Source organism: Euprymna scolopes, chromosome 20 (assembly GCF_053919585.1).
Source record: "Euprymna scolopes isolate OS-2025 chromosome 20, ASM5391958v1, whole genome shotgun sequence".
NCBI classification, from domain to species: domain Eukaryota; kingdom Metazoa; phylum Mollusca; class Cephalopoda; order Sepiida; family Sepiolidae; genus Euprymna; species Euprymna scolopes.
In genome coordinates, this window is record NC_136501.1 from 65,028,414 (window position 1) to 65,040,897 (window position 12,484).

Here is a 12,484-nt window from a genome sequence, read left to right on the forward strand (position 1 = left end):
AACAAAGCTCAAATAAGATCCCCTTGATATGGCTATGCACTGGCATACATGAAGAATGGTGCGCCTTCTCCTACTGCAAGTAACAGCAATAAGCTGGATACTCCACTAAACCAAATGAATTATTATTATTTGGATTTTTCTTGCGTGTTATTTTCACAACGTTTCGCTCGATGTAACCTCCATGTCTTTTGTCAAACTCGGAAATTTGCATGGAATTTAGATTGGGGATAGCATACTCTTGTTCTATCATGAAGGTAGAAGTCTAATATATAAACGGCTATATGTCTGCCTGTCTGTCTGTGTGTGTCCATATTTTCCAATTCTATCCAGGTATGTCCAAGGATGGAATACTGTTGCCACATCTGGGCAGGAGCTGCTAGAAAGGACTTGTCCTGCCTTGATAGAGTTCAAAATAGACTTCGTAGCCGCCTCGTAGGAGATGTCCTTTTCTCTTCCCTGCAACCTCTATCTCACAGAAGAGATGTTGCGAGTTTGTCTCTGATGTATCGTTATTTTCATGGAAAGTGTTTGGCTGTCTATGGTCCCCCCCCACCTAACTTTCACAAGAAACACTCGTCTAGCTGAAAACACTATCAATAATTTCCCCCACTCTTTATCTGTGCCTAAACCTAAACGTAGATTCCATGAACAAAGCTTCTTTCTTAGAACTGCACGCCTGTGGAATTGTCTTCCGTTTTCCTGCTTTCCGGCTGACTACAATATGGTTGTCTTCAAGTCTAACGTAAATAAGTTCTTGATGAGCCGTTCCATATAAGTTATCAAATTTACCGAATTTTCATTACTAATGATTACTATATTGTCCAATTTCTACTGTACACTCTTTAACCCTTATCCTTGAGTGGCCTCTTGGCCTTGATAATGTGGTGATGCCTATATAAAATAAAAAAAAAAATCTCCTCTGAAACTAAAAGGTGCAGAGCAACGCTATGGCCCTCAAATGATTGGATTTTTATGGACTGTTCTTTTATGGATCTTTAGCCGGTTAAAATAGTTTTTAAAGGGTCAAAAATGGGTCAAAATTTAAAAAAAAAAAAAAAAAAAAATCGTTATACATTTTGTACATTCATCGTAGTTTATTTTTAATCAGTTCATATACGTGTCACGTTGGTACAGTGGTAACGTCACTAGCTTTGAATGCTAGAGTTCTGGTTTTGATTCTAGCCGATGCCACCCCAAATACTTCATTTAATTTTTTTTTACTTTTGAAATCATGACTTTAATAATATATACAAAATCTAAACAAATTATAATATATTTTATGCCGGGCAAAGCCCCCCCCCCCCGCCCACTAATCTTAAGTAATTCAAAATTGTATTCCAAGTATGTCCAGCACTGAGCATCAAACCTTCAACCTCCAGAAAAGTGTCGCTTACTATTGAATTTTATCTAGTACTTTATCAGTTATACCAATTAAGGACAATTCTTGTATGAATTTTGGGAATCTTAAACCTACTGTTTTTAAATGTACAATCTTACAACATATCTATATGTCTCTGAATTTTTGAGATGAGGATTGGTTATATGTATTATTATTCATCGGACTACTGTTCTCATCTTGAGTGTGATTTTCACAATGTTTAGGTCGATATAACCTCTGACCTCCGCAAGGACCCGTGGCGCAGTGGTTAGAGTACTGGGAAAAATCAATTGTAAAAGTGATATTCTCCTGAAGGTTGAAGGTTCAATCCTCAGTGTGGGCGACTGAAATATACATTTGCGAATTACTTAGGACCTCTATCCAGTCATGGCTGACGGAACAAGAGCATGCTACCTCCGTGAAGTAAATAAAGGGTTCCGCTCGAAATTCTGTCTAAATTCCAGAGTTTGACAGAAACATTTCCGAGTTCGACAAGATACACCCGAAGAAGGTAAGAGGTTATATCGACTGAAACGTTGTGAAAATCACACCCAAGATGAGAACAGTAGTCCGATGATACATATCTATATGTGTTTTAATAATTCAAATAATCCGAATCATCAATCTTCATCTAAAAAAATCAGAAACATAAATAAATTCTTGTTCTGGAATTCTGCTAAACCAAGGAAAGACTACAAGAAAGAAAGTATAGCTTATACATATACGGGATCAATTGAAAGTAATATTCTTCACCGATTTATTCACTCCAGCTTTGAGAAGTAAAGAGACTCTTAAATGAACACGCTGATATCTACGTATCTCATATAGAAATCAAGTTTTAACGCAAGGAAGATTTTCTCTTGATTTCTGAGAACTTGCTGAAGTAAAATAAAATAAATAAATAAAGAACAAATCTAAGACTAAACATAAAATAATATAAAAAAACAAAACAAAATGTTAAACCAAAGAAGAAGAAGATGATGATGAAGATATAACTCCCATCCCTAAATTATTAATTTTTTTTTCTGGTTCAAAGCAAATATCTTGCATTCTCAATTGATCTGCTTTGCTTATTATTAGCAGGCAGAGGTGGCCATAGCAGTTCAGAGTTGGAAAAACGAAATACATAGAAAATAAAATTACTTATTCAGTTTATATGTATTGAATTTACAGGCAACAGGTGTTGAGGACAAAGAGATGATTGGAGTCTCAGGAAAGCACAGATCTGCTGCCATGTTAGGTTATAATTGAGACCAATAGATGCTTATTTTCAATAAACTCAATATCAAAATGCATTTATGTAGACAAAGATAAAGTAAGAATCTATACATGTGTCAATATTTGTCTTAGTGTTAAGGGAGTTAGTACAGTTATACAAGGTGGAGCATGAAGGACACACACACACACACACACACACACACACACACACACACACACACACACACAATTATTATTTATAATTTTTTTTTTAAACCTATAGACAGTAGTGTTTCATCCTTTCGGGAATCATCAGTGCAGAGTGTTATGAAAGATTCGAACCCGGCAACAAAGCCATCTCTGACTCCATTAGCAAGAAATAAATCCACATGGTCACTGTTAGCCATGAGAAATACAGTTGAAATTTAAACATTTATATTAAATGTCAAGACGATGATTATGACATCATGATCTGTGTGTATAAGCTTAAGTGACCTACTTTTAACTTCAACTTAGAGTGCACAACAATAAGAACTGAGTTCTTAAAGGGGCTGACATAATTATTACTACAAGCGGGACCTGTGGAAATTCCACAGGGGACTCATATGTAATATATTGATGCTGGCATTCTGTAGATATTCAGTGTAAATGGAGACGCTCTGATATTATTGTAGCTTTTTTGTTAAAACTGCAAAAGTATTTATCTAAGCTAGCACAAACGCCCGGTAAAGCCCGGTCGTAAAGTATACTTGCATATATTTTAATTCTTGTATATTTTGTATATATTATTATATAGTTAATGTTCTATCGATTTTTATGTTATAAAGTTGCGATTTAAAAAAAAAAAAAAATAAATAAAAAGTATCTATATGACTTGGGTGCATTAGCTTGAATCGAAACCAAAATAAAAAATTATGAAGAATTCTTGATAAAATTATTTATGACAAGAAATAGAACATAACAATTAAACAGCCCGGATGTAAGCATGACACACAAAAGAACACACGCTATCGCATTAATATATAGATGATTATTTTTTTAATACCTACAGACACTAATGTTTTATCCTTTCACGAATCATAAAGAAAATGATATTCTGAGGAAATGGAGAGATGAACATATAACTTGGTTTGTTCCTTTTTCATCTCTCTCTCTCTCTCTCTCTATATATATATATATATATATATATATATATATATATATATATAAAAGTAATATGGTTAAGCTTAAACATGGAAAAGTAAAGGACTAGTTGTTAAAACTGGAAAAGAAAAGAAAGGACAAGATATGCTAGTAAAAAATATAATAAATTTATAACTTAAAATATTGCAGCAATAAGGAATCGATTATATAATGTTATAAATTGAATTTAAAAAAATCCTTGATCTCCTAGATAGGAGACGCTAATATTGAATATTTCATTATCACTAAAAAGTCAACAAAATAACAAATATACATATAATTTGGAGGTTGTTATTGTTCAGAGGTAAGGTAACAAGTGAAGTATAATGAGGTTAATACAAGAGTGCTCAATATCGAAGTAGAGCAAGGCATATTTTTTATTTGTTTTTACATAAGCAGTAATGTATTGCTACACAGTCATGAGCAGGTTTCGGTCAGCTAATTTTTAGTAACTAGAGACCTCATCATTTGCTTTCATATGGGCAACACCGCCTGATGAAGTCTCTAGTTTTTAAAAACTAGCTAACTGAAACATGCTCATGACTGTGTAGCAATATATTACTGCTTATGTAAAAACAAATAAATATATATGCACACATTATATATATACATATATATATATTCTTCAGAATAATTTTAGTTTAACAATCAGTTGGTATGGAAACCTGTGATTATAAGATAGGGTACATACCTTTATAACTATTTGCTAATATTCTCTCTGCTCTGATGAGATGGTAGACATCGAAACCCTATAGGTTAAGGAGATTAATTTTCTAAAGTATTCTTTGTCTTGCTTAGAATAATAAAAAATCTTTGATATGAAACTCAAGCGCTTAATTTCAATACATTTTTTTTTTAATTCATTGAATCACAATTTAATATATATATATATATATATATATATATATATATATATATATATATATATATGTATAAACAGGTACTTTGTGCGTGTGAGTTCGTCTCCTATGGGCTCCTAAACAGTTGGACAAATTTTTAGAAAATTTCACATAAATGTTCTTCATATGTTTGGCAGTGTTCTTAGATATCTTTTGTATCGGAATGCCCCTAATAAGTATCAAAGATCAATAATACAAAAAAATCTAATCAAAGAAAGAACAATCCGATTTTGACCAAAGTTAACACTCTTATACAGCTTAACATCACAAGTACATTTTAGAAGTTTTATAACTGCACAAACAGAAAAGCCTGGCATAAAGTAGATTCTTTGATAAGGCAGGGGTGCTTTCAAAATGAATGTTTCTGCTTAGAGCACAATTGAACCATGATACTTGACATTTGTATTTTAAATTAATTTACTCCTTGGCAACGTCAGGTAACCCTTCTAGTATATATCTTTATTATGAGTATGATTCTTCATAGATGCATGCACTTTTTATCATTCTTACAGCATATCAACATGTCTTTGGTTTTTGATTTGAAACCAGCATCATGGAGATTATATGCTGATGCACTTACCAATCAGGTACAAGTACTCTGTCAGAATATTGGATAGTTTTATCACTTATAAATGTGTATACATTAATTCTTGTTATTGGATAATTATTTTCATAATAAAGAAATATTTAGACGTTCCTATGTATGCGGTATGAAAAGGTAATTAAACTATCATAAAAATTCAAAATGAATCCTTATCAAAGATAAGCTAGCCTTATCTCCATCACAAAAATACAATAACAAGAATTAATGTGTGTGTATATATATATATATATATATATATATATATATATATTAATTTAATTATTTTTAATTTAATTAAAATTTGATTTTAAATTATCAATCACATTACTTAATATTGAATTAGCTCTAGGACATTTAACTATCGAGCTTATTATATATCTAAATTACAACGAGCACTTTCTATTTCCTGTATTTTAATTAAACTAGTAATTTCACTGTTACATTAAAATACACTCAGCTCTTTAGACGATTGTTCTAATCTCCTTTAAATTATATATATATATAATGCTCAATTATAAAGACTGGTAATTTTAAGTCTACAAATTAAGTCATCTTATTCCGACTTAAACTTTATAGATATATGAACAATTACCAAATTTTAATTTATCTGAACATAATAAAATTCTGGATAAAAAATATTAATGAGATATATATATAGTACTAGCCTGGGTGCCCGGCATTGCCCAGATGTTTGGAGGTGTGTGTTGAGCAAAAAGCGGTAGTAGGCAGGCAAGCTCGAACCTGTGATGCGAAGGCGTCCATTTTGCCCTTTATATAATAGATGAAAGTATATTGATGGCAATTAAGCTACACAGAGCCGTCCATGTTTTATCCTCATAGATAATCATCAGATTATTTTTTATTGATTCGTTTAAATATCCAAGTAGTGATTAGTCTAGCTACCTAACCAATCAGTTGTTATTTTTCTCTCACAGGTTAATATTTTCATTGGTCCATAGCTGCAGGTTTCTCAAATAAAGGCTTGGCTGGTCTTTACTCATTTTTTCTTTGGTTTTGTTTGTGTTAAATGTTGAACCATTCTTTAGAACAAAGATGGAGGTAATAAATCCAGTTGGCAAAGAATCAATGCAGTTATGATCTCGAGTGATTCAGCCATATCAAGAAGGAGACTGATAGCGAACTGACTAGAATCTAAAATTCAATATTTTTATAATGAGGTCAAAGGCTTCTCATTGGTTGATTGTCCTAATGCGTAGTTATAAATAAGATCGTTCACATTCTGGGAGTCATACCCTCCACATCTATAAAAACATTTTAACAGTTTGGATGTGGTGCATCCCTTTTGTAAACATAAAATTATTACCTAATTTGATTGATTGGAATAATTTCTTTTCTGTTTATTTTGTCACTCGTTGCAATTTTAGATGTTGATTTTGTTTAGTTTTTATTTATTTTATGTCTTTATTTGTTATGTATACGGTTATCCAAAAGTGAAGTGTATTCTTTGTCTACAGTGGCTTGCTATTTCGCTTCTACAATCTAGTAAGTTTCTGAGATCTTTAAAATTTTTAAATTTCAAGCTTCTCATTTAAACATAACTTACATGAGTTATCTAAATATCTACACTGTAATGGCTTATCATAATAATGATGATCGTCTATTTTTTATGAGACCCAGTAATGGTTTGCTAGTGATGTTTTGAATCAGTGTATCTTGTTATCGAATACGCTTTTATGGTTAAATCTGGTTTTAAAATCTAAGGAGGTTATTCCTTGGTAATAGCATTTTTTGTTATTGTTTTTCATGAACAAATATTGTTGCTTGGTAAATGATGCCTTTCGTTGAGCAGTTATTTTGTGGTAGGCAAAATACTCAAGTTAGTTTTTCTCTTCATTATTAACTTATTGCTATCAAAGTATTTTTATTAATTCTAGTGTTCTTAATGCTATCTTTATTGTTATATTTATCATCTTTTTGTGCATTTTGTTTTTATTTATTTTCTCTACTACTATTGTTTAGTATTTTGTTCTTGTGTTCTTTGATTATAATTTCTAAGTTTTCACAGCAGCTGTAGGATAGTTTTATTGAATATTTTGTGCTGAAGGTTAGTTGTGGAAAGTGTTTTTTAATTAGACTCAGGAATTTCTTGTCAAGTTTAGGTTTTACCATCATGTTATGGGGTGGCGTGAACCACATGATGTATCTCTTTCTGTTATTTTCATTCTTATTATAATTATTGGTAACTGTTGCTTATATTAAAACTTGATATTATTATATACACTATTTTTAGAGCTATGCTGTAAATGTTGCTTGAATTCTTAAAGATAAAATCTTATCATCCCCCTTATCAGCCCCAGTAATTACTATTCTATACAAGACAATCCATTATATAACACTCGACATCAATTCAGTGAAATGAAAACCTGTACTTTTTACAATAGACACTACATCTAAATGATTACCCATCAAGGCTAAAGAGTGCTCCATCAATATAGTGAAAATATGATGTTAGACATTTTTGTTGCAAAAGCAGAGAATAGATACTTTTCCATTAATTGACATGGGCCCCTGGAAGAGAAAGTTTGATGTTGTTTGAAAATCTGAAACTCAAAGACTTCAAGAATATAATATGACCAAATGTGACAAAAAAAAGAAATATCCATGTTAAAATGAAAAAAAAAAAAAAAAAAAAAAAAAAACCCTAAAAACTGAAAAGGAGAATTATTGGATGAAAGAGAGGGTGCAATGCATTATGGGTAAATGGTTGGGAGATAAAAGCAACTATTACTGATAGAAGAGATGGCAATCTACTTTCAACAAAGTCAGTTGAATTGTATTTAAAAGGGCATCGAGAAAAAGAAAGAAAGGAAGATTTTGTTCGTTTCAATCAAATGTTATTTATTTATTTATTTTTTTTGATTCTTTGCATTATCATGATGGCTGATAGTAACCTTTTGTTAATACAAATCAAAGAAATGGACTTCCTTCAAATCCTGAAACAATTTTTCAATTTCAACATGAAATGTCATTTAAATAATGTTGTTTATTTCTTTATTATGGTAAAACCAGATTACAACAGATACACTGTTAACAAATGCTAATACACCCTACTGTCTCTATAGCCATTTATCATTCCCCTTACTTTACATCCAGAGCAATAATCATATATATCTTAAATAGTTATCACTTTTTGTATATTTATTCAAGGGAAGTAACTCGTGTGGTATTAACAATTTAACGAAGAATCCAAGTAATTTTAGTAAAAATTTATGTTTCAAATTTTAACATTTCAAAATATTTAACAGATTCTATTTTGTATACAGATAGTCTTTAAATTAATTTTTTTGCAATCATACATTTTGTAAACAAATTTGTAATTGATAAATTCTACTTTACGCATAGATGAGATTATGACAGGTATTACAACTTTGGGTCAGAATGAACCTGAGAGTATAAGCAATTAAGGAATGACTTCACATTTCCCTAAAATCCCAAATTGGGGTCTCACTACTGGAAACTGTTTCATTTCATAGCTAGTACAGTTGAAGGGAACAGATTAGAGCTTGAGTATTTGATCAGGTTGGGAAAAGGGTAGATAGAAAAAAATGTAGAAAAAGTAAAGAAAGGTGAATTTCAGAGTCAAAGCAATTAAGAGAGGAATCCACAATTCCCCAAAATCCGAAATTTTGGTCTCATCATCGGATATCGTTTTGTGTCATACCCATGATGGTAGGAATAGATTAGTTGCTAGTGTTGGGGAATAGGATAGGCAGAAAAAGAAAGTAAAAAGGACTGTGAAAATGGGTTTCTGTTGGAGGGCGTGTCAAGGTAATTCAGTGTCTTGTCTAGTAACATATTATTTAACCCAAAGAAAGGATCAGACGTACTGACTTAGAATGGCATTGAGGTAAAACAAGAAGGAACTTTCATCTTGAAGCAGAATATCGTTGGCGTCATTTGTGTCACACGACTTGATTTCCAAGATTCATGTTTTTTAGAATTATTAATACAATTCAAGAGTCAGATGTTTTTGATAGTTAGCGTGTTGTTAATTACAATTTGAGAGCCAGCGATAGTTAGCGTGTTGTTAATTACAATTTGAGAGCCAGACTTTATTTTTATTTTATTTTTTTTTTTTTTGTGCATTTTCAACTTCTCGGTACTACAAGAAGAGGAGAAAAGAAAAAGAGAAAAGAAAAGGAAAAAAAAAAGAGAAAAGAAAAAGAAAAAAGACAAAAAAGCCTACAATAGTCAAAAGGTTTAAAAAAGAAACCCAACATGATGAAAAATTTGGGAAACAAAGAAGCAAATAAAAGTCCAAAGACTACTTACCACCAATCCGTAATGAATATTTCCTCAGTGGCAGCTTCTAAACTATCCGCAACCGATTCAAAGTAAATATCACCATCAACAAACCTGAACAAGAGAAAACAATGAATGGTTTATATAGGAACTATAGAATCCATAATTTTAAGTGCAGCTATAATCATTAATGATGACATTCAGGAGTGAAAAATAAAGAAATAGGGCCACACTGCCTAATATATATATATATGTGTGTGTGTGTGTGTGTGTGTGTGGGTTGATGCATAAATATCATAAAATACAATTGCAATTTCCAGTAGTGAGACCTCTTTGGATTTTTTTTTTTTTATTTATGTAATCATGTCCATATTCTTTTTATTTTATTTGAAAGTTAATGAGTTCTTATTCTTCTGATGAGTCAGGGCTGAAAATATTTAAAAATTGGCATAATTATATGATTGTTTCTGCACTATGAAACAGGTGTTGTCAAGAATTGAACATTTTAACATACTGAAATAAATAAATATTAAGATGAACAACATTTGGGAATTTGTAATATAGACTTTTTATTATTTATTTGTGTGTGTGTGTGTGTGTGTGTATATATATATGTGTGTGTGTATGGGAACAAAAAGAAAAAGTATTAGCTTTGATATTGTCTGGGGACATCTTAAAATTATCCCCTACTAACAAAATAAATAGTAGAAACCGCGAATTATGTGTAGACGTGCTAGTCCATAACCCCCTCCCCTGCAAGAAAAAACAAAAATAAAGAAAAATCTTTATGTACATACCTGTGACAGAAAGAAAATATCATACACCAAAAATCATGTAAATTAATCAAGTAGTTTTATTTTTATAAATAAATTCACTTCAAGTGAACTTCAAGTTAATGGGAATCCGCATGCATAACGATGATGATGTACAAGGATGATATCTATTTATATTCTATATAACTATAGTTATATAGAACTATTTCTATCTGAGGAGTAACTGCCTTGCCCATCATTTTGTAAAAAAATCAAGAAACAAAGGGAGATAATTCAACCATAATTTATACTAGACTAGCGGGGGTACCCGGCGTTGCCCGGGTGTTTAGAGGTGTGTGTGTGCTTAAATCAAAACAAAAGAATAAGCAAAGTAATCACCCTGTTTAAATATAAAAAAAAATGTTAAAACTTAAAAAAAAAATTTAAAAAAACTAACGTAAGGCAAACGAACGATGTTATAATTTCTTAAAATCGGAAAAACAAAAAAAGAAAACGCGAATGTGATGGACCCCCCCCCTCCCCAGAAAAACGAACGTTAAAACTTCTTCAAAAAATCTGAAAAATAAAAACAAAAAAAATAGAATGTGAAAAATAGCTTAAATAACCCGGTTTCAATATTAAACCTTCAAAAATCGAAAAAAAAAAAAAAAAAGAAAAAAAGACATCTCACACCACAATTCAAACGCACAACCTTTAGATAAAGTGTGCAAAAACCCTGACACATTACTCGCTCGGCCAGCAATAAGGAGTAGCTGAAACGCGTTTGAATTTATTTATTTAAGTATTAAAAACAGAATTGACACGTGTCCGCGATAAAAGTTAACTCTGCTACTTCTATTTGACCTCGTTAATGAGGTCAAATAGAAGTCGCGGAGTAAACTTTTGCTGCGGGGCAGCTTTTGCGTTTGTTTACCGAACTTTGACTGGTTGTTTCCCCAAGATGTTGGGGAGGGGGAAACCAGCTCCCCATTGTCCAGTTTGAATAGCAATTGTCTGATATAAGGAGTTTGGCCCCACATTGATCAAAGTTGATTGCTTCTGGACGTTTCCTGGTGCGATTGCCGGGAACCTGCCTTAGCTTTGAATTAGTTTCGGTTTTATACAAAAAAGCTGAACGAACACAAGACGGGCTGAAATAGCAATAGTTTTGTAAAAATCGACGTAAATAAATCTAGAGGCTATTATTATCTAGGGTAAATATAAACACTTCTAAGCGATAGTAACCCCCCCCCCCCCCGGGACCGTCCGCGAAAAAGGCCTTTTCGAGACATACAAAAAATGCGTGCGCGCATTTGCCTTTTATATATAAATTTTATATATATAGATTTATGTTGTAATGCCAACCAATTCTCATTAATCACTTAAAACTGACTTTCTTTATAAAGATAAAACTGTTTGATCAATTTTGGAATATGATGTGTTTGTTTTGTCACAAGTACATACATCATTCAGATATTTCTTCATTTTTGTTTTTTAATATAGATGAAATTCTTGACAAGAACCAAATTTTTTACCGCTTTTAGAAAACATTTTTTTTTGGTGCGTGTGTGAGTCTCGGGGGACACACACATACACCCTAAATGATTAATTTTACAAAAAAAAAAAAAAAAAAAAAAAATGTTCACATTACTCACTATGTTGCCTAGAATATATATTCCATAAAGTTATAATGATCAGTTCATTAGTTTAAGAGTGAATCTTAAACATACAAATACATAAACATATTGACATATCTAATTTTATATATAGGGAGAGATGAGTGTACATGTGGAGAGAGAGTATTGGAGGGGGGGGGTAAGTACAATCGTTAAATGAGAAGAAAGAAAAAATTAGGTAGAATGAATCCAAAGGAAATCATAGGTTGTACTCACCACCTGGCAATTGAATCTTTGCGCACAGGGGCAAATGAATCGAGCCTTTTTGGTCTGATAAATTCTTTACCAACACCATCGATAATTTGCTGAAGTTGTTCTGCCCATTCGACTTGTTTTCTGTGCGTCCAACAGGAGAACAGCAACTCTCTGTGAAGAAAGAGAAAAAAGTAAATTAAAGATTTGAAAAAACATTTGGCAACTATTAATCATCTTTAAATCATCATCATCTTTCAATCATCATCATCATCATCTTCAGTTTAACATCTATTTAACATGCTGACATATATTGGATAGCTTTTAGAAAATGACTTTCAAAGTAACCTATCCTCAGCCAT

The 12,484-nt window shown here is 31.7% G+C and overlaps 1 protein-coding gene across 2 annotated transcripts in view; it reads right to left on the reverse strand.

Annotated features, from left to right (window-relative positions):
• Positions 1-12,484, reverse strand: part of LOC145241454 (phospholipase D1-like) — a 320,978-nt gene that overhangs the window by 74,625 nt on the left and 233,869 nt on the right. For both annotated transcript variants that reach the window (XM_080104431.1, XM_080104432.1), the window contains exons 8-9: positions 12,147-12,296; positions 9,533-9,616 (exon numbers count right to left, since the gene is read on the reverse strand). In XM_080104431.1, coding sequence (XP_079960557.1) covers positions 9,533-9,616; positions 12,147-12,296 — 234 coding nt within the window. The remainder of the gene's footprint in view (positions 1-9,532; positions 9,617-12,146; positions 12,297-12,484) is intronic.